At 49.5% G+C, this 20,593-nt stretch overlaps 1 protein-coding gene across 4 annotated transcripts in view; it reads right to left on the minus strand.

The window, feature by feature from the left end:
* TSPAN14 (tetraspanin 14) overlaps positions 1-20,593 on the minus strand; it is a 54,911-nt gene that overhangs the window by 11,343 nt on the left and 22,975 nt on the right. For 3 of the 4 annotated variants that reach the window (XM_057735735.1, XM_057735736.1, XM_057735737.1), the window contains 2 exons: positions 16,581-16,678; positions 626-676 (listed from right to left, as the gene is read on the minus strand). In XM_057735735.1, coding sequence (XP_057591718.1) covers positions 626-676; positions 16,581-16,661 — 132 coding nt within the window. In that variant the 5' untranslated portion in view covers positions 16,662-16,678. Of the gene's footprint in view, positions 1-625; positions 677-13,505; positions 13,625-16,580; positions 16,680-20,593 lie in introns of those variants that run through there. The other variant, XM_057735738.1, reaches the window with a different exon arrangement.

Genomic DNA, 20,593 nt, shown 5'->3' on the forward strand with positions numbered 1-20,593 from the left:
GTCCGCTCCTTGGAATTCCAACTGCTCCTTGTCCTTCCGGACTGTAAGGGCCTGGTCTCCTCTCCTCCCCTCTCCTCCAGAGGCTGGGCAAGGAGGTTCAAAGGTGCTAAAGACCTGCCCCTGCCCCACAGGGTCCCCAGGGGACACATCCCAGAGCCCTGCTTCCTGACTCAGGGGGCCTTTCCGTGAACGAGAACAAGAGCTTCAACTTCACAACAGTGTTCAGGGACATGCTGGCTCCCACAGGCACAGACAGGGTCCATTCCAGAAGGTGACCCCAGGCCTGCCCTGGACACAGCTGCCGACACGCCCCAGGGTGACTCTGGGCTTCTGGGAACAGAAGAGAGGGCTCCCCACAGTCACAGGGCTCAAAATCCCAACCAGCCCAGCCTGGGCTTCTAGCAGAGACCCTACCACAGGGAAGCAGGGCCAGCTGCAGGACCCTGGGAGTTTTCATCATAAGTTCAGTAACTTCCAAGAGCTGGCTCTGTAAAGATTAATGACTACAAACCATTACCCTGCACAAGAGATGCTCATCAGGGAGGAGTCTGGAGGAAGGGACAATTAAAGCTGAACCTGGTTTGGGCAGACTGATGCTCAGGGTCCCAGTGACAGTCACACCTACCTTTTCGCTCCACGCCCATAGTCCGACTCCGAGGAAGACAACTCCAGCCAACTGAGCAGGGGCAGAGGGAAGAGAGAGAGAAAGTTAGGTCAGAAACCAGCTCCATGAACACGCCTCTCAGAGGAGGGATCACACTGCTAGTCAGGGGGTGTTCCTGGCTCATGTCCAGGCTAGGCAGAGCAAGGCCAGGGCGGCCCCTTGGCCCCTGCAGATGACAGGGACTACAGTCTGGTGTAGACACCAGAACAATGGGACAGTGAGGCTCTTCAGGTAACCCACATCTATCTTCCCTGACCACTGGGACAAACTCCTTCAACCCTGGCTGGCCCCAAGCTGCAGGGAACAGAGACAAAGATCTCGGAGCAGACTCTGTCCAGGAGAGATGATGGAGTCAGAGACATCAGGCCATGCCCTGTTTCTTCCCCCTTCTGCAAGCCCCCTATACTCATTTCAATGCACTGCCTGGTATGTAAGAAGACATCACCCCTTGTGACGGCTGCCCCAGGTGCCTTCACGGGCTCCCAGTGCAGGTGAGGCTCTGCCTACGACAGAGCACCCCCTGTGCCGCCCACCTCAGGCCTCCAGCCCTGGAGACAGACTCCAAGCATAGACAAGCAGCTGCCCAGGCCATCTGCTGGCCAGGCTCAGCCTCCTCCCCCTCCCCCTGGGACCGACACTCCACACAACAGGGCACGCGTGGGAAACACTGGGTTATGTTACTGAATTAAAAGAGGCTTGCACTGAGCTATGTGCTCACTCCAGAAAAGCAGTGTCCCCCAAACCTGACCTCCTACCAGCAGGAACCCACCGGGGGTAAGGTGCCTCACGTGCACCGTGACAAAAAGGGACTCCCAAATACACTCTACAGATTCTTTCGCAGACTTTTCCATAGAAAACACACACCTCGTGGTCTCTGCAAATTAAGCAGCCCCCTATTTTTCTGCTTAACTGCTTTATACTTTGCTAGCATTTCTCTGCCATTTATTAGGACCTCATGGTAAACAACAGGGCAAGGTCTCCTGTGACTGCAACTTTCCCAAGTGCATTCTCCAGCTTCAGGACACTCCTGCCTACCGTAGTCAGTGCAAGTCCTAGGAGTCTGGACTCGGAAGAAAGGCCTTCAGAGAAAGCCCCGGGAGTTCCCACCCTCCTCTGGTTCACAGGCCACTTCCAGAAAATGTGCACATGCCCATGATTGTGGAGGGAATTTCAGAGGGCTCCCAGGCTCCTTACCGCTGGTCCCGACAGCAGTCTGTGGACCCCGAGTGAAGGAGTCCTGCGAGACCTGATCCCCCACTTGACAAAGCAGCACATGGGCCAGGGGGGCCAGGACCAAAACTCTGACACCGAGTCCCCCTGAAATCGAGTTCTCTGACAAGTTGATCGTTAATCTCTCCACCCACAACTTTATTCCCTTTCTTGTCCTGTCTCTGTTCCCCTCAAACTTGAAGAATATCAAAGAAAAGGAGGCACCGAAACCAAGCAGGACCCTGCAGGGCCTTCCTGGGTACAAGCCCCTCTGTGCTTCCTGCTTCTTGTTGGCCTCCCCTCCCCCACCCCATTCCAAAGAGCAGATTCAAGCACTTACTGATTAGAACAATAGAGTCACAGGACTCCTGGTTCCTCTGAGAAGGGATTTAGATAACAATCTGAGGCTATCTTTGAGCTGTTCTGCAGAAGCTAAGACCCCACCCTCCACCCTGTGGAGGATGGAGATTACCCGCTGACCTCAAGAAGTGCTAGACTCCAGACTGGTTGGAACCAGAAGGCAGATGATTCACATTCCTGAAGCATCACCCAGTTACATCACCACTAACCAATCAAAAGAAAGTCCACAAGTTAATGACATACCCTGAGACCCTCACCCCTAACAGTGCCTTTAAAAACGCTTGCCTGAAAGCCATCAGGGAGTTCGAGTCTTTTGAGTTGCCCATTCTCCTTGCTGGGTACTCTGCAATAACCCTTGTACTTCCCTTCACCACAACCTGGTAGCAAAAGAACTGGCTTTGCTGCATGCAAGTTGGGCGAGCGAACCAAGTTCAGTAACTACTCCAAGCAGTAAGTGAGAAGGCCCAGATCCCAACTCTCTGTTTAGTCCATTCATTTACTCACTCACTCATTCATTCAACAGACATTGAGTAAGTGCCAGGCACCACCTCAAGCAATGGAGACCACACTGGCCACGCAGACAAAGATCCCTCTGCTGCCGGAACTTAGGCTCTAAGCAGCCGACACACGGTCCTTTCCACCACATCGTGCTGATTTCCCACTTTTCAGCCCTCCCATTGGATTAACCAGTTAATGAAGGGTTTCGCTTTCCTTGATGGGGTGCACGACCACTTCCCTTCCCTTCCCGAGTGTCCAATACTGCATGGTAAGCAAGCCCGAAGGTGACCAGTCACTGTCTGCTGAATCCTATAGGCATCTATCTCCACCATTCCTCAAGATCTACAATGAGTCACTTCTCTCTTGCCAAGCTGGGGGGTCAAGTCTTTTGTCCCAGCTTACCTGATCTCACCCAACACAGCTGGTCATTCCCTCCTCCACTGAGGCACTCGGCTTTGGGGACATGAAGTGTACACACATGGTTGTCTTCCACCCTCCCTGTCACTCCTTCTCAGTCTCTTTTGTGGGCTTGTCCTCCTATTTCAGAGCCCTCTAAATGCTGGAGAACCTCACTGCTCAGTCCTGGACCCCTGCTCTCCCCTGAGCCCTCTAGATGACCTCATAACTCACACGGCTGACTCACAAATCCCATCCTACAGCCATAGCTGCTCCTGAGTCAAACACCCCAATGTCTACTTGACTTTTCCACCGAATACGACTAGTAACATTTCAATCTTCACATGCCCCAAAGAGAGCTGTGGTCTCCCAACCCCCGAGCAGCTAGCTCCTCCCCAACTCTCCCCTTCTCACTAAAAGGCACCGCTGACCATCTACTCCTTCAAGGCAGAAAACCTGGATTTCAGGCTTGACAGCTCTCTCCCTCCAACTCCTCAACCTACCAAGACCCTGTTAATGCTACTTTCAAAACACATAGCACACCCTCTCTGCTCCCACCTGTCCATGCTTCACTCCTGCTAGGGCCTCCTCACCATCTCCCCACAGGTCCCTGAGCGACCAGAACAATACTTTAAAAAGATATATCATATCACTCCCCTCCTCAAAATGCTCCAGTGACTTCCTTCCACACCTAGAATAAAGTTCAAACTCCTCGCCATGGCCCACAAGAGCCCGGGCAGCCAGGCTGTGGCCTGCATCTCCAACACCATCTCCGACCCGGCTCCCTGGCCCCAGTCCCACCCTCCTGGCCACCCTGGTATTGCTGCTGCTTCTGCAACTCACCAAACTCATCCCTGCCTCGGAGCCTTGACTTGCTCCATCAGCCTAGAATGGTCCTCCTCCATATCCCTTCCTGGCTTCCTCCCTCCCTCCATTCAGGTCTCTTCAAATCTCACCTCCTCAAACACACCTCCCTTTGCCACCCTACGCAGACTGCTCCCCACCCGTCCCTCCTGACCTCCTTCCCTGCTAGAGCTTCTTCGCGGCACTTACCCTAGACCACGTGAGCTTGAGCTGTTTGTCTACTGTGTCTCTTCCCCCACGGAAGCCCTCTGAGGGCAGAGGTGCTTTCTACTTTGTTCAGGGTTGCCTGACCACTTTCCATGACAGCCCACCCACCACCTGCTGCCACGAGGGACGGTGAGGAAGTTCTGCCCCTTGGAAACCAGCTGCCAAACATGGTCAGCCTGAGACACCAGCTCCCCACCACCGCAGCCCAGTTCTCCTTCTCTCACAAAACAGAGCTCTAAGAGTACGAACTTGTGTTTTTTTCCATTCCGTTTTAAAGGAAGAACTAAAGTTAACGTTACACCAGAAAGACGCGAACTGAGGGCCGGCTGGGGGGTGGGGGGTTTGGGGTACGGGCACGTGTCAGATCATGGGTTCAATGAACACTGGCCCAAGGCAGGAACTACAGGGACCAGCGGTTGTTTTAGAGACAAGGAGACTGAGGGAGGACCAGACAGGGAAGTGACATGTCTGTGAGCTCACACGACAGCCCCTGAATGAGCCAGGACTCTGGCGAGCTTCGCCTGGCTCCCCTCCTGGCTGCCGACCATCTGGGAGTGACGCAGTTCAGGTGCCTTCCAGCCTCAGAGTAGCCTCCTTTGTCTCTCTTCTATGACCTGATTAAATTCCTTCCCAAAGAATGGAGCCCACCTCCCGCCACGCCCAAAGGGAGGCCAGCCTTGGACCATCAGGTGCGCACCCTGCAGTGGTCACCAAGGCAAGTAGCACCAGCCTTTCCTGGGCGCCAGGTGCTGCATTAAACACAATACACCTAAAGAGACCCTCCACACCCCATAACACTGGCACTATTACCCCCAATTTTCAAATGGGAAAGCTCTGATGTAGAACGATTTGGTTATTCACCCAAAGTCACACAGCTAGCTGGTGGAGAAGTCAAGAAACAAACCTACGTGTCTCTGACTGTCCTGACATCACGTTATCTAACTGCCCATAGGGCAGCCACCCAAGGAAGGAAGGGCAGGCACCAGCCTGAGCCCTCTACCACAAGGGGCAGTCACAGCGCCCAGTGGCATGCAAGTCCGCGGGGTGGGGAGGATCACTCCGCGTCCGGTCAGAGCCTCTGAGGCGGTCAACTGTGAAGATTCAACAGTGACCTCTCTACCTGAGGCAAAGGCCCCTGTGAAAGAAGGTACGAGGTCTCCTCGGGGGCATTCTGGGCTGGTCCAGCCCCGCCTTGCTCTGCAAGCCACACGGAGTCCATTCAGGGAGTGGGCAGACCTTTCCCCAGCAGGTTCCAGACACTCCACGGAAGTGCAGACACCTGGCCCAGGCCCTGCTGGACTGGAGGAAGATTCCAACACCAAGCAGGTCAAAAGCAGCCCCTCATCACCCACCATTTAGTGGCCTTGGTCTCTCGTAAGATTGCATTTCGGTGTGTGTAAAAGCACTCAGGCAAGTCTTGCAGGCTCCAGAGGCCTTTCCTCCACAAGCTCAGGACAGAGCACGCTTTCAGGCCGTGCCCTGCCGGCCCCTGGTTCTCGCAGACTCCTCTAGCTGAGGCAGGGTGACATTCACAGAGCCCCTGCCCCTGGGCCACCTCAGGGAGCCTCAGAAAAAAAAAAAAACAACCAAGAAGGAAACCCAAGAGTAAGCACTGAAACCCGAGGAAGTCCAGGGCAGCACTGAAAAACAGCATGGGTCAGCCAGTCCTGGTTCCGGCTCCACCCTGCAACTTCCTAGTGACAGGACTTGTGCGAGTCCAGAAATTTCTCTGAACCTGTTTTCCTTTGCAAAATGGGGATGACCCTTCCTGGGTCACAGGAGGGTTGTAAGGATTTGGAGAAGTATCCCGAGTGATGTGCTTACCCTGGGGCACTGAGAGAGCCCTGCCCAGCCATGGAGGCAGAACAGAGGCCTGGGGGACCTTCAAGACACCATCAGCATTTGCTGGAGGGAAGACACTCTGTGCCCTACCCCCCAGTGACTCACAGCTTTGTACTGAGACAAAGTCCTCCTTTCCAGGGGCATCTGTTTTACTGGGCTTCTGGAGACAAGAGAAAGCAGAGTTTAAGGAAACAGGTGCCTTCTGGAGGCTTTTCAAGTGAGGTGGGGAAAGGATGATGGAAAGAAAACAGGGCAGGGAGTGGGAGAAGACAGAACTGTCTCGGCTCTGTTCCTAACTTACCCTGTGGCTTTGAGCAAGCCACCCCTCTCTTGGACTTCAGTTTGCCAACCTGCAAAACTGATTAGTTGGAGACCAATCATCTCTAAGGGCCTCTGCACCTCCCACTGCCTGAGCCCTGCCACCATAAGTCATGCCAGGTGGAAACCCAATGGTCCTGGCACTCACTCTCCAGAACTGGAAATCCTGACTCCAGGCCTGGTGAGTCCAGGAAACACCAGAGATGCTCATGGTCACTTGAAAGGATGCCAGAGGGTACAGGCCATAGACCCAACCTGGCCCTGAGAGCCAGTTCACTGAGGGGGAGTCCGGGACATCTGTCAGGATCAGGAGGCCTTGCCCCCTCCAGACTGCAATCACTCTGGACCCTAAACAGAGCATAAAAGGAATGCCTCTTTCAAAACAGTCCCACATTTAAAAAAAAAAAAAAAAAAAAAAAAGCTTAAACCAAGCCACATCTTGGTGGGAGTTTGGAAGTTCTAGGAGCCGGAAGGGAGGTGGGGGCCCAGCTTCCTTATCCCAGAGGGAAATGGGCTCAGGGCAGGATGGTGCCTTGCTCAGGGTCACACAGCTATCACGCACCAGCTTTTCCTCCTGCCAGAAGGGTGGTTCTAAAAACCGGAAGCACATGTGCCCTTCCCACAGAGCCAGTGAACTCCTGCAAGGGGCCCTGCGAGGAGAGGGGAGGACTACCCACAGGGCTTGGGGGCAGCTTCCACAGACTCCCTGATAACAGGGAGCCAACGCCCACCACACCCACCACGGCCCGCCCTGGAATCTGACTGTATCAGCCTTTGAAAGGAAGGAAGTCGGGGAGGCAGAGTCCTCCAAGGGAGGTTACAGGCAGTGCCCCAGGCGATGGAGAAAAGGAACCCTCACCCCAGCCTCATTCCCATGTCTGCCAGTCCAGGTCCCTGCCATCACTGGCACAGTTCAGTGATTAACAGTGAGTAGAAAACAAGATACTAAGCTAGGGGTCAACAGTTCTGTAAGCCAGATAGTATTTTCAGCTTTGCCTGCCGGATGGTCTCTGTTTCAATTACTCAACTCTGCTGTTATAGCAGGAAAGCAGTCACAGATAATATGTAAAGAAACAGACAGGACTGTGTTCCAATAAAGCTGTATGTACAAAAACAGGCAGAGAGCCAGGTTTAGCCAGCGAGCCAGTCTGCCAAGTCCTGCACTAAACTATCACCATCTGGACCTAGACAGGATTTCCCTCAGCTCAGCCACATGAACCCCACGACATCCCAATAATTCGGGTCTCCAACCCTGGTATGTTTTTATATTACTTCAACAGGTCTTAATGGCCTAAAACTGCAAATAACCCCAATGATACAGTCGCACAATGAAATATCCTACAACGATGAGAATCAACGACATACAATTGTGTACCACAGCATGAATGAATCTCACATACAAGACTTAACAAAAGATGTCAGACTCAAAAGATGTCCTTCCAAAATTCACATCTTGAAGCCCTAGTCCCCAGTGTGATGGTATTTGGAGGTGGGGAGGTAAGTGAGGTTACATGAGGTCATGAGGGTGGAGCCTCTATGATTAGAGGAAGAGAGACCAGATCTCCTGTTCTCTCTGCCACCTGAGAACACAGCAAAAAGGCAGCCACGTGCAGGCCAGGAAGAGAGCCCTCACCAGAACCTGACCATGCTGGCACCCTGATTTCAAACGTTCAGCCTCCAGAAACAGGAGAAAATACACTTCTGTTGTTTAAACCAAGCAGCCTGTGGTATGTTGTCATGGCAGCCCAAGCTGACCAAGACAGGAAGAATACTTGGGCAGAAGAACTATATCTAGCATTCAGTCAAGTTACCAAATAGGCAAGTGGGAAAACAAAAACATGACCTAAAACAAGGGGAAAAGAATCAATAACTAGAAAAAGACATAGGAATGAGAGAGAAGATGGAATTAGCAAAGACTTCAAAACAGACACTGTAAATATGCTCAGATTTAAAGGAAAATAAACATAATGAAGAGAGAACTAGAAAATATAAAAAAGATCCAGATGGAACTATTAGAAACAGAAAATACAACATTAGAAATGAAGGATTCACTAAATGGGTTCAACCACCAATTAGACACTTCTTCAAGATGAGTGAACTTGAAAAAGCAACAGGAACTACCTAATTATGGTGGAGGGGGTAAAGAAAAAAACTGAGCAGCACCTCGGTGACCTGTGGGACAATAAGGAGCTCAAGGTGGGGGGGGAGGGGTGTATATTTGAAGAAATAATGATCAAAGTCATCCCAAATTTTATGAAAAATATAAACCCACGAATCCAAAAAGTGCAATGAACTTTGAACAGAATACAAAGAAAACACACTAGTACATATCACGATAAAAATCGCTGAAATCCAATAATAAAGAGAAACTCCTGAAGTAAGCAAAAGAGGGAAAGAAAAGACACATTATATAAACAGTACACATATACAAGACATTTAACCAAATGAAATGAAAACATATCAAAATGTGTGGGATGCAGAAAACGTAGAGCATCAAATATAGGCATACCTTGGGCACACTGGGTTCAGTCCCAGACCACCACAATAAAGTGAGTCACTAATTGCGTGGTTTCCCAGCGCATATAGAGATTATGTTTACAATATACTGTAGTCCCTTAAGTGTGCAATAGCATTATGTCCAAGCAAACAATGTACATACCTTAATTTACAAATACTTTACTGCTGGACTTTCCTGGTGGCACAGTGGTTAAGAATCCACCTGCCAATGCAGGGGACACGGGTTCGATCTCTGGTCCGGGAAGATTCCACGTGCCACAGAGCAACTCAGCCCGTGAGCCACAACTACTGAGCCCATGTGCCTCAACTATTGAAGAGCACGCGCCTAGAGCCCGTGCTCTGCAACAAGAGAAGCTACCGCAATGAGAAGCCGAGCACCACAACGAAGAGTAGCCCGCGCTCATCACAACTAGAGAAAAGCCTGCGCACAGCAATGAAGACCCAATGCAGCCAATAAATAAATAAACAAAATAAATAAAATTATTTTTTAAAAAACACTTTACAGCTAAAAAAAAATGCTAACCATCATCTGAGCCTTCAGTGAGTCATAATCTTTTTACAATAGTAACATCAAAGATCACTACTCACAGATCACCATAAAAAATACAGCTGAGACGAAGCGAGAGTAGCACAGACATATATATACTACCAACTGTAAAACAGATAGTCAGTGGGAAGTTGTTGTATAACAAAGGGAGTCCAACTCGAGGATGGAAGATGCCTTAGAGGACTGGGGTGGGGAGGGTGGAGGGGACTCGAGGTGGGGGGAGTCAAGGAAGGGAGGGAATACGGGGATATGTATATAAAAACAGATGATTGAACTTGGTGTACCCCCCAAAAAATAATAAATAAATAAACAAAATTTTAAAAAAAATACAGTAACAATGAAAAAGTTTGAAATATTCCAAGGATTACCAAAATATGACAGAGGCACAAAGTGAACCAATGCTGCTGGGCAAAGGGCGCTGATAGACTTGCTCGATGCAGGGTTGCCACAAACCTTCAATTTGTTAAAAATGCAGTGTCTGGGAAGCAGGATAAAATGAGGTATGCCTGTACTTATACTACAGGAAAGAAAGATCTAAAACCAATGACCTAATCTTCTACCTTAAGAAGCTAGAAAAAGAACATAATAATCTCAAAACAAGTAGAAGAGAGAAAATACTAAAAAGAGCAGAAATCAACTCAACAGACTGGAGGTGGTGGTGATAGTTGCACAACAATGTGAATGCATTTAAGGCCACTGTACTGGGCATTTAAAGATGGTTATAATCCTAAGTTTTGTTATATATGTTTTACCACAATTTTTAAATATAAAAACATAATTTTAAAAGATTTTTTAAGGAAATTAATAAAATTAAAAACAGAAAAACAAGAAAGAAACATCACCTAAACTAAAGGAAGCTGGATCCGAGAGTGAAATCTGCTTTATAGTGACAGGAGGCAAATCTATGGTTGCTGGAGGAAGGGTGGGGAGGCAGGGAGTATAGAAGGGCACAAGGACACTTCCTAGAGTGATGGAAATGTTTGATATCTTCATTGTGCTGGTCACGATTATAGGGAGTGTACAGCTGCCAGCTCAGCGAACTGAACACTTGAAATGGGCACGTTTCTTTCCTTCTTTCTTCCTTCCTTCCCCCTCTCTCCCTCCCTTCCCCTCTCCCTCTTTCTTTCTTTCTATTTATTTAGTTAGTGGATTTATTTAGACAGAATGCAGTCCATCTCAAAGGCAAGAACAGCCTTGGGAGAAACACACTCCACAGAGTGTGAGCCATCTCAGAAGGAGAGTGGCCTATTCTATTTAATCTACACTTCAATAGAAGTGATTTTTTTAAAAAGCATTTCTTTGGGGGGGAGAAAAAGGTACAAACAAGATGGGACTAGAGTACTCCCCCATAGGTGACAAATCACCCCAGCAGACTGGGCCATGCTGCCTATTTACTGGCCAAGGAAGCAGAGTTATACACACCACCAGTTACTCAGAGCTGACACCACCCTGTGGGTGTGTATTAAGCATATGTCCTGGGGAATAATCACAGTGACTGTACTGCCCATCCTCGAAAATCCCTCCTGGTGGTCCCAGCCTCAGATGCACCTGAGCCAGTGAGATCAGGAGCTAAGGCCCTACAGGGATCAGCAACTCCTAGTCCTAGTGGAGTCTCTAATTAAGCAATCCTCGCCCTCTGTCTCGGCAAGCCAAAATATAGAAAAATACACACACAAACACACACCCCTATGCACCAAAAGATAAGGCAGTCTATTTCCTATGAATTGGGGCAGCCCTTCTGGAGAATATAACTATATAAATATGTCAGGCCGGTCAAAACAATCAACACACCTTCTGACCCATTTACTCTCACTCCTGGGAATCTATCCCAGCAAATAATTTCTCTCCTTGCCCCGAAGTGAAGAATCTGTGTTACAAAAGCTAATTACTGCACCCTTATCTAGGATAGTAGAAAAATTGGAAACAACCTAAATGTCCAATACGGGAATTTCCAAAAATACAATCAGGAAGACAATGTGACAACCTGGAATGTTCTATACGAGGTGATGCTGATATAAAAACACACTTCAAGATTACGTGGATACTCTCACTAAGATGCGAAACTATGTGTGACCGCAGACAGGAAAATGGAGCCTGGAAGAGTGAACACAGCAAACTTGGGATACCTTGTGTAGTCTTCTAGACTCCCCATGAAATTATAAAAGTTTAGTAAATAAAACTGGAAGAGAAAAAGGTACCTTCTCAGCAGTGAAAGTGAAATGCTCTACACACATTATTAAAACACTAGACTTTTCCTTTCTGACTGCATTAAATTACCAGGAAATGGAAACAGAGGAAACCATCTGCACGCAGACCTGGGGACGAGGCCTTGGGGTCTGATATCACATGGACAGAGTTCAGCTCGACTAAGGGCAATTCTCTAGCACTTAGAATGACCCAGTCAACAGCCCATTGTAGGGCCAGACAAAGACAGTTAAGACCGTCCACTGACAAAGATGCCAAAAACGGGGGCAAGGGCAGGGAGCTGCTGTCAGGTCCTTCCATATCAGACTGGCTTTGCCTCTCTTGGGTAGGGTTAGGGTTAGGGACAGTCCTGGTTTGCGTGGGGCCGTCCTGGGGCACGTTTGTTGTTCTGGCAAAATTCTTAATAACCTCTCTTTCATTCTTAAAAGTTTCCCAACTTGGACCACAAATTACATGCTCACCCTACTGATGGGAGGCATCTGTTACTTCGAAGGAAGTGGCCTCAAGCCTTGCTGGTCACAGACTACAAATGTCCATGTTTCTTACCCAGAAACAGGCTGTAGAAGTGAATTCCTGCATTTTACAAGCAGGGAAGCTGTGGCTCAGACCTGCCCAGGAAACTGAGAAGGCCCACAGCAGGGGGCTCTCTGTGAAACACAGGCTGATCGGCTGTGCCTACAAGCAGCCTGGGTTCTTCACTTTTAATCCATCTCTGAAATAGATCCAGGCAAGGGCTTTATCAGAACCCTTGCAGATTAAACTCAGTGTTTGTGGTCGGAAGTGATCCTGGAGTTGCAGGCATCATCGGAACCATCCCTTGAGAAGATTCACTCAGCAAAACCAGGGAAGCTCAAATGCTCTGTGGAATCAGGTGGGGTGAGAATGAACAAAGGCAAAGGCTGTAAGCCTCTCCCAGCCTCCCTTCCTCTGCAAGTCAAAGCAAGATTTTTTTTTAAGAATTTTAACTGTAGTAAAGTACACATAATATAAACCTTACCCCCTTAACCATTTTTAAGTGTACTGCTCAGTGGCATTAAGCGCATTCACAGTATTGTGAAACCATCACCACCCATCCACAGAACTCGATCTTGCAAAACTGTCACTCTGTCCCCATTAAACAGTAACCTCCCATTTCCCCTCCCTCCAGCCCCCAGTACCCACCATTCTCCTTTGTGTCTCTGAATCTGACCACTCTATGTACCTAATATAAGTGGAATCATAGAGTATTTGTCCTTTTGTGTTTGGCTTATTTCACTCAGCATGATGTCCTCAAGATTCACCCATGTTGTAATACGTGTAGGAATCTCCCTTATTTTTAAGGCTGAATAATATCCCATGGCCTGTACAGACCACTATTCATCCTTCCGTAGACCCCGGGGTTGCTTCTACCTCTTAGCTATCGTGAACAACACTGCTGTGAACAAGGGTGTGCAAATCTCTCTTCGAGATCCTGCCTTCAATTCTTCTAGATATATGTCCAGAAAGAGAATGGCGGCATCACGTGGTAATGATATTTTTCACTTTTAAGAAACCGCCATACTTTTTTCATGGCAGCTGCACCATTTTACATTCTCACCAACAGTACACAAGGATTCCAATTTCTCCACATCCTCACCAACACTTGTTATTTTTTGGTTTTTAATAATACCCATTCTAATGGGTGAGAAGTGATATCTCATTGTGGTTTTGATTTACAGTTTCCTCTGTCAAAGTGAGATTTTGTCCTAGAAACAGGTCTAACACAAAACCAAGGAATGATTATAGTTTTAAAAAACCAGAAAAGGGTAAAAAGTGCTAGTGTCCTCAAAATGCTGTGTTGGCAGCATTTCCCTGACATCCCTGTGATAAGAACCCCATAAAGCCCAGCTCCATGCTCACCCAGTAAAACATGCAGTTCAGAACAGACACACACACTGGGGGGCATCCACATTTCTCGCCTCCAGCAAGTATTAAAGGTCCCCTGGAAAAATCTTGGCCCTGAAGTTGGAAAGTGACAGCTTAAGAAAAAAACAAACAAACAATTAGAGCGCTACAGGTGTTTGCTATAAAGAATGTTACTGTGAAAATAATTCTGGATGGGGCAAACTGCTAAATAAAACCTCTGCTTGTTTCAGCACCGAGAATTGGTCAAAGAATCAACAGATTGCTTCTGCATACTCAAACCTGCTTACCAAGCCCAAGTCCACCATCAAGGCTGTCATCCTTCTGCTCCATGGCTCACTGTTAAATTATCAAAACCAAACAAAACCTCTCTGCAAAACAATCTATCTGTGCTTTGCTTCAAAATAATCCAAGGTGGGGGAAGATATAAATTAAAGACGATCAGGGCTTCCTAGGTGGCGCAGTGGTAAAGAATCCGCCTGCCAATACAGAGGACACGGGTTTGATCCCTGTGTCAGAAGATCTCACATGCCACGGAGCAACCAAGCCCGTGCGCCAAAAAACAAACAAACAAAAATAAAGACGATCAGCTGAGTTGGTAATTTTTGAAGCTAGCTGATGGGAACATGGTGGTGCGGGGTGTGGGGGGGTTCATTATATTTTCTATTTTTGTATTTTCTCCATTTAAAAAACTTTGAGGAGGTAAGCGCTTGGCATATCACTTTATATATTTTCAGCAGCCTTGTGAGGCAGGCAGCAGGCAGCTGAGAGCAATATTTCACAAAGAAATCAGCTCAGGTGAGAGTCCAGACTGGCACCCAGGAGCCCCCGCTGTACCATGCACTTCCTTAAGGGCTCTGTGCCCCAATTCTCAAGGCTCACTCCACAGTCCCAGCTCCTGTGCAGATGAAGGCAACAAATCACCGCCTAGAACCCTGCAGGGAGGGGCCCGCCAGCACCCCACCCCAACCCCCACTCATTTTCCCAGCCAAGCTCTCATGCCTCGTTTTCCTGACTGTTCCTTTTTGTCCTGTCCTGTTATGCCCCAGTGCACACTAACTGAAAAATGACTCTCGACCACACACATTGCCAATTCTGCAAAACCCCAATAACTCTGCAGCCCGCTTCAATCACCAAGCAGACTTGCTACAATGCTGGATTCACGGACTCCACTGTTTGAATTTGGTGCTGCAAATGTATTATATTGGGCAAGTTAGTAAGAAAGAATCTTCCTAAAGAGGCTCTGAAGAAACGGAGATTTCCAGGGCCCTCAGCCACAGCAGCAGCAGGAGAGTTTCAGTCCAGCTGCAAAAATCAGAATGAGAGTCAGAGGTCAGGAAAGAGGGCCAAGCAAGCACAGCTGGCCAGCTGGCAAGGGGTACAACCGCTGGGTGGACCAAGTGTCTAAAGTGTCAAACCACCTGCCTAAGCCAGGTGGCCCTCAGCTGCGCACCTGGCTGGGGGCTGGGGACTCCAGGTGGGGCCAGAAGTCTCTCCTCCAGACAGGGAGCAATGCAGGTCTGGGAAGCCACACATCTCAGGCACCGGACAGCCACAGTCCCTCCCATTAGGAGGGGCCCATAGGAATCACCATCTCCAGCCAGTACCCAAATTCTCTGCTCCTCTTTAAGGAAGGAGCCCTTGAAAGAACTGTCACGAGTCACTGGTCTCCACTTCCCCATGTCCCATTGGCTCCTGGGCCAACTCCACGTGGATTTCCATCCCCAGCAGTTCTGGTCAAGGTCACAACCTATACCTGCCAAAGCCAACTTCAACTTTCTGTCCTCATCCTACTCCTCTCTACATGAAGGGCTTCCTTGCAAGGCTTCCACAACACAAAATCTCCTGGTCTTCCTCTTACCTCAGGCCATTCACTCACAGCCAACTCTGGAGTAGACTTTCCTCCTCAACCCCACCTCCAGCATTCCCGCCTCAATATTCAGACCGCTCCTCTCCTCAATCAATACACTCTCCTTTGAGGATCTGGTCACTCCTTCCTCTGATGGTGGCCAAGACGTTCATCTCCAGGATGGCTACTGGTACAGAAACTGACATCTCCACGTGGCTGGCTAAGAGATGATTCAAACCCTTCTGTCCCAAATTCCCATCTCAGAACACAGGACCACAATCCATCACTTCACTCTGCTGAAGCACTCCAAAATCAGATGACACCACGCAACTTACAACCTACCAAGAGTTACTAAAAGAAGCAGAAAGTAATTCCAGCTACTTACTGGGAACTGTACAGCTGTACATGACCTGGCTTCTTTGTGTCTGTGTCCTCACCTGTACTATGCCCTGTACTCACTCAGCTCAGCCACATGGCCTTCTTTCTGTTTCCTGTACATGACAAGTTCATTCCTGCCTCAGGACCTTTGCACATGCTGCTCTCCTTACCTGGAGCTTTCTTCCCAAGGTGCCACATGGCTGTTGTCTTCACTAGTACTCAGGTCTCAGTCCACAAGCCACCTCCTTGGAATGTGCTTCCCAACCACCCTGGCCAAGTGGCTTCATCATCCCTGCTCTGAGGCTCAGTAGGCTCTTACTCCTTCTGGTAGAACACCAGCACCACAAGGACAGGGCTTTACTGCCCTTGTCCACTCTTACCTCCCAGAGCCCAGGACAGGGCCGGGCCCACAGTCCAGTGCACACAAAGGACCCGGCAGCTGATGTCTCATTGGGGCATTCCTGGGGTGTGGGTGGAGGGAAATTGACACGCATCTGGGTCAGAGCCCCAAGCCTTCCTGAACCCCCAAGGCTGGGGTAGGGCCCCTTAACCTGGTCTTTGATCACTTTGGCATTCCCCATCACAGCACTTGAAGATCTATTTTATCATTTATTGGGTTGGCCAAAAAGTTTGTTTGGGTTTTTCTGTATTGAACGGAACCAGTTTTTCTGGTTTTTTGAATGAACTTTTTGGTCAATTCAACACACGTCGCTGCTTTCATGAGGGCAGGACCTTGAACACCACCTCAGCCAGAGCCCCACAGGGGCCTGACAAAAGTACGCGAAGAAGCATGATTTACTAATTAAGGACTAAGCCAGGGAACATGGTTGCTCTCATCCACTCACCCAGAAGATGATGTTGTAGCTGAAAAGGAGGTACTTGTACCAGCAGCTGACCTCGGCATTAGAGTATCTATAATAGTGCATCTTCTGAGAAGCAGGATCTGTGGAGAGAGGAAGCGTGATGAGACAGAACGTTCAGCTTCAAAACATCTCCCCAAAACCTGCTCTCCAAGGAAAGAGCAAAGGCGAGATACAGACTCAGGGTACAGAAATCCCCAAATTGTCTCCTGTGTTCTTTTACTAGTCCAGACATAGGTTTATTATCAATGCCAGCTACAGGTTAGATAAAAATCAGGTGACGTCGACTTTCCGTAAACAGTCAAAAGAATAAGAGGAGAGTTTTTGAAAGAATGAAGAATGGTGATTTTTAAAAAGTGTCTTCTAAATACCAGGACGTCTGCTGGGAACCTTCCTAAACATTATCTCTTTATCTCATTACCTCTCCATTGGGTATTGATTTCCCCTGAAGGGAAACAAGAGTTCAGAAAGGTCCCCTGACTTGCCCAAGGGCAAGACAAAAACAACAGGGCCCAAGATCTAAACCAAGGCTGGGGGAGGGGGGTGGTCCCCAGAGTCGACGTCTTGCCACCCACCACTACCTGGGGCAGAGCAGCCAGGAGCTGAGGGAACCAAAGGCAGAAATGAGAGCTCGACCACTGAAAGCCACGTTTGGGAAGAAGAGATGAAAGTGCAGGTCTTGGCATGGCCTAACAGTGGCCAGTCAGGAAAAGCCATATTTGTTCATCTGACAGTTTCTGAGACAACCTCCCAAGCTCAGCCCTCAAGAGGTAGGAAGACAGGGGACCCTGGCCTGGGCGGAGAGACCCTATGAGCCCACAGCAGCCAGCCTTCACCCCATTCCCGCTTCCCGTGCCTAACCTCCCGCCCGCCAGGACCACTGTTTCGGCCTCCTGAGGCTGCAGTGAAGCTTGGATTATAGCACACTGAACTGCACAGGGTAAAGGGCGGGTCCGCTCTTTTTTATCTGTGTCCATTCCCCAAAGCCTACACAAAGAAGGGTATCCTGAAGGGGAATGAATTCCGAGGGCCTGGCCCACCTTTACTAACGTTCCTTTTTGAACCCCAATGGCAGCCTAGGTGGACCCCTAACTCCTCCACTACCCCTGCTGCCAAACAGCAGCTGAATGGTGGGGAAGGAAGGAGGTGCCTGCCTCAAGCTGACCCTCAGGGTGGGATCTGAGGCTCACGGGGAATGCTCCCACCCAGCCCCCTATTCACCCCACTCCCCAGGGTGAGGAGACGAACAAGAGGTAATCCAGGGCCTAAGGCAAAAACAAACAAGGCTGCCCTGGGGTGAGGAGACAACCCGCCCACAACCGCCAGTAAGAGGCCAGCTTCTGCCCCTTGCTGCAGAGCGGCCACTGCAAAATCCCTTCCTGTGAGGCTGCCTCAGAGGCCTGGCCACTGGTCTGCAATGTTCTGAGAAAGTGCTGCCAAGCAGGGACGTGAAAACCACATCCCTCTGGAAATGGGTGCTCTGACTGCTCCACCATCCTTCCCACAGAGCAGAACCAACAGGCAGAGCCTGGACCCCGCCATCCGCTGGCCCCCCGCCTCCGGGAGGGATGGGAGCTTGGTCAAGGCCCTGCCTCAGACCCAGCCAGGGAGGGGCAGTGACCCAGCAGCCCCGTTTCCACCTCCCCGTCCCACTAGCAGAGCAGCATTTCCACAAAACTCCCCACCAAGAACGCATGTGAACACAACCCCAGGTAACAAGGGACAATACTGGACACAAGGACACACAGAAGGCCTGAGCACAGCCTGGGCCACACAGGGTGGCTTCAGGGAGAGGAACAGGAGCTCCCAGATAGAGACTCCTTCCTGCAGCCACATGACCTGACCCTGGGAAAGAGTCTGCTTCTCAGGACCTCAGCATCCTCCTAATGTCACTGGTGTTGAGGCCAGCGGGCAGCATCAAAATGACTTACCCTAAATACAGATTCCTGGAGATTCTGATAAGCAGGTCTGGGTTGAGGCAGAGAATCTCCATTTTTGACACATTCCCCAGATGACTCTGCCATGCCTAATGGACCCGGTATCAGCTTGAGCACCAAAGGCTGTGGTCCCTCTGGGGATCTTGCAAAGGTGGAAGGACCTTGTCAGCTGTATTGCACACAGACACTGGGAGTGCGGTAGTGATGGCTCCTGGTAGGCAACTGACTAAAAGTAATCAAAATCCACCCACTTGTGTTTCACAGATTAAAAAGGCCCAAAGCACTGGTTTGTTTTCCTAGCTACAGATGAGTGGATTAATCCACATAAGAAAAAAATTTTTTTAACTAAAACTCAAGTAAGTTTAAGACAGAGAACAGCCAACTTGGCTAGAAATGACTTATGAGGCAGAAAAATGTTCTAAGTGGTAGAAACCCTGTTCTTTCTATGGACAATTCTACTCCTTAGAATGCCAAATGCACATCCCTCCTCCTTGTGGATCCCAAAGAAGCTGGAAGGAGGGCCCCAGAGATTGGGGAGGGCTGCTCAGGCCTGGTACCCAAAAGTTCAGGAATCCTCAAGGGTGCTCCTTGGACATCATTTAACCTAACCAGAGTGAAGAACTCTCCCCTAAGCTCTGAAGCAGTGAACAAAGCCAGGCTCCCTTCTTTCTCCTTGATCTTGGTTCCACAAAGAAACCAGCTAATTAGCAAGGGCCTGTATGCTTTCTACAGCGTTGCAGACCTCATCCCTACCCCCTTGCCCAAGGCCCGTGAGACACATGACCCTGAGGGACTCTCTACGTGGAGATCCCTGGTCTCCTTCAGCTCCAGCCAGGTAAGCAGGGAGAACACGGAAAGGCCCCAGGGAGCTCCTTGGCACGCCGGCTGCAGGGAGCCAGTGCTCTGAAGTGTGGATTCTCTGCGGGGGGCTGGTTTTCTCACCATCTACTCCCTCCTCTTGCACTGGGCTCCCAGGGTCTCACCCCACAAAGACTCCCAGTCAAGAAATAACTCTGCTTTCACAGATGTCAGGGTCCAAACCCACAGCCAGAGAATCTCAACAACCATGACATACACCCCAAGCTCTCACTCCCTGGTAACTTACTGGCCTGGAACTATACTAGCCAGGTCCATGCCAGGGAATGATTAGAAAGAAACACTCTAATCACCCATGAGATGATGTGCCACGCTCAGGTACGTCCCCTATGTGCCTGCCACACATGCCCAGAGCACACGCACGGGCATTGCGCCATTTTTGTTGGACCAAAATAACCTTATGAGGTCTCGGGGTGGGGTGTCTCAATGACACTTATTTCCCCATTCCAACCCACAGAAGAGGAAACTGTTGAAGAGAAACAGTTTAGTCTTTCTTCACCCACTTGTTTATTCCCCCCCCAAGGGAAGAGAAGCCACTCAACTGACCAGGAGGTAGGGAGAGCAACCCCACCCCACACTGGGCCTAAGGAGCAGTGAGGAAAGGCTGCCTCCCGCTCCTGAGCTGCTCAGCTCTGTTCTGGGACCAGGGGCTGGAGAAGCAGGTCCTGAACTTCAACCAGAAGGTCCTGGCCTCCACATAGGCAAGTCCCAGAATGTAAACAGAAGGCGGTAACGGTTCGACTTGTCTGGTCTATGCCACATCCTCCAACACAGGGCCCTGGGTTTGGAGGGGAATGAAGCCAATGAGCATGAGAGGTCTGGCTTGGCAGCCTCAGAACCTTGAAGAAGGAGAAAAGACTGATGAGCACTCCGCAGCCACCAGTCTGAGGTGTTACTCGCATTTACAAAGAACCAAAGAACAGAAGGCAATGAGGATGGTGGTGCTGAAACTGGAACCAGATCTGACCCAAAAGTTAGTCAAAATGACTCCAGAGTGACTGTGGTCCCTGACTTCTCACCTTATTTACTAACCCGAGTGAGTCACGTCAGAGGAAGGCAGAACTCAGCTCTCTACCAGCTAACAAACTGAATTACTACCAAGACCATTTACCCTAAAATACATACACAGACTAAGAAATTTGCTTCCTAACAGAAGATGAATAAACTTTTCACAAATAATAGTTA

Source organism: Hippopotamus amphibius, chromosome 5 (assembly GCF_030028045.1).
Source record: "Hippopotamus amphibius kiboko isolate mHipAmp2 chromosome 5, mHipAmp2.hap2, whole genome shotgun sequence".
Lineage (NCBI taxonomy): Eukaryota > Metazoa > Chordata > Mammalia > Artiodactyla > Hippopotamidae > Hippopotamus > Hippopotamus amphibius.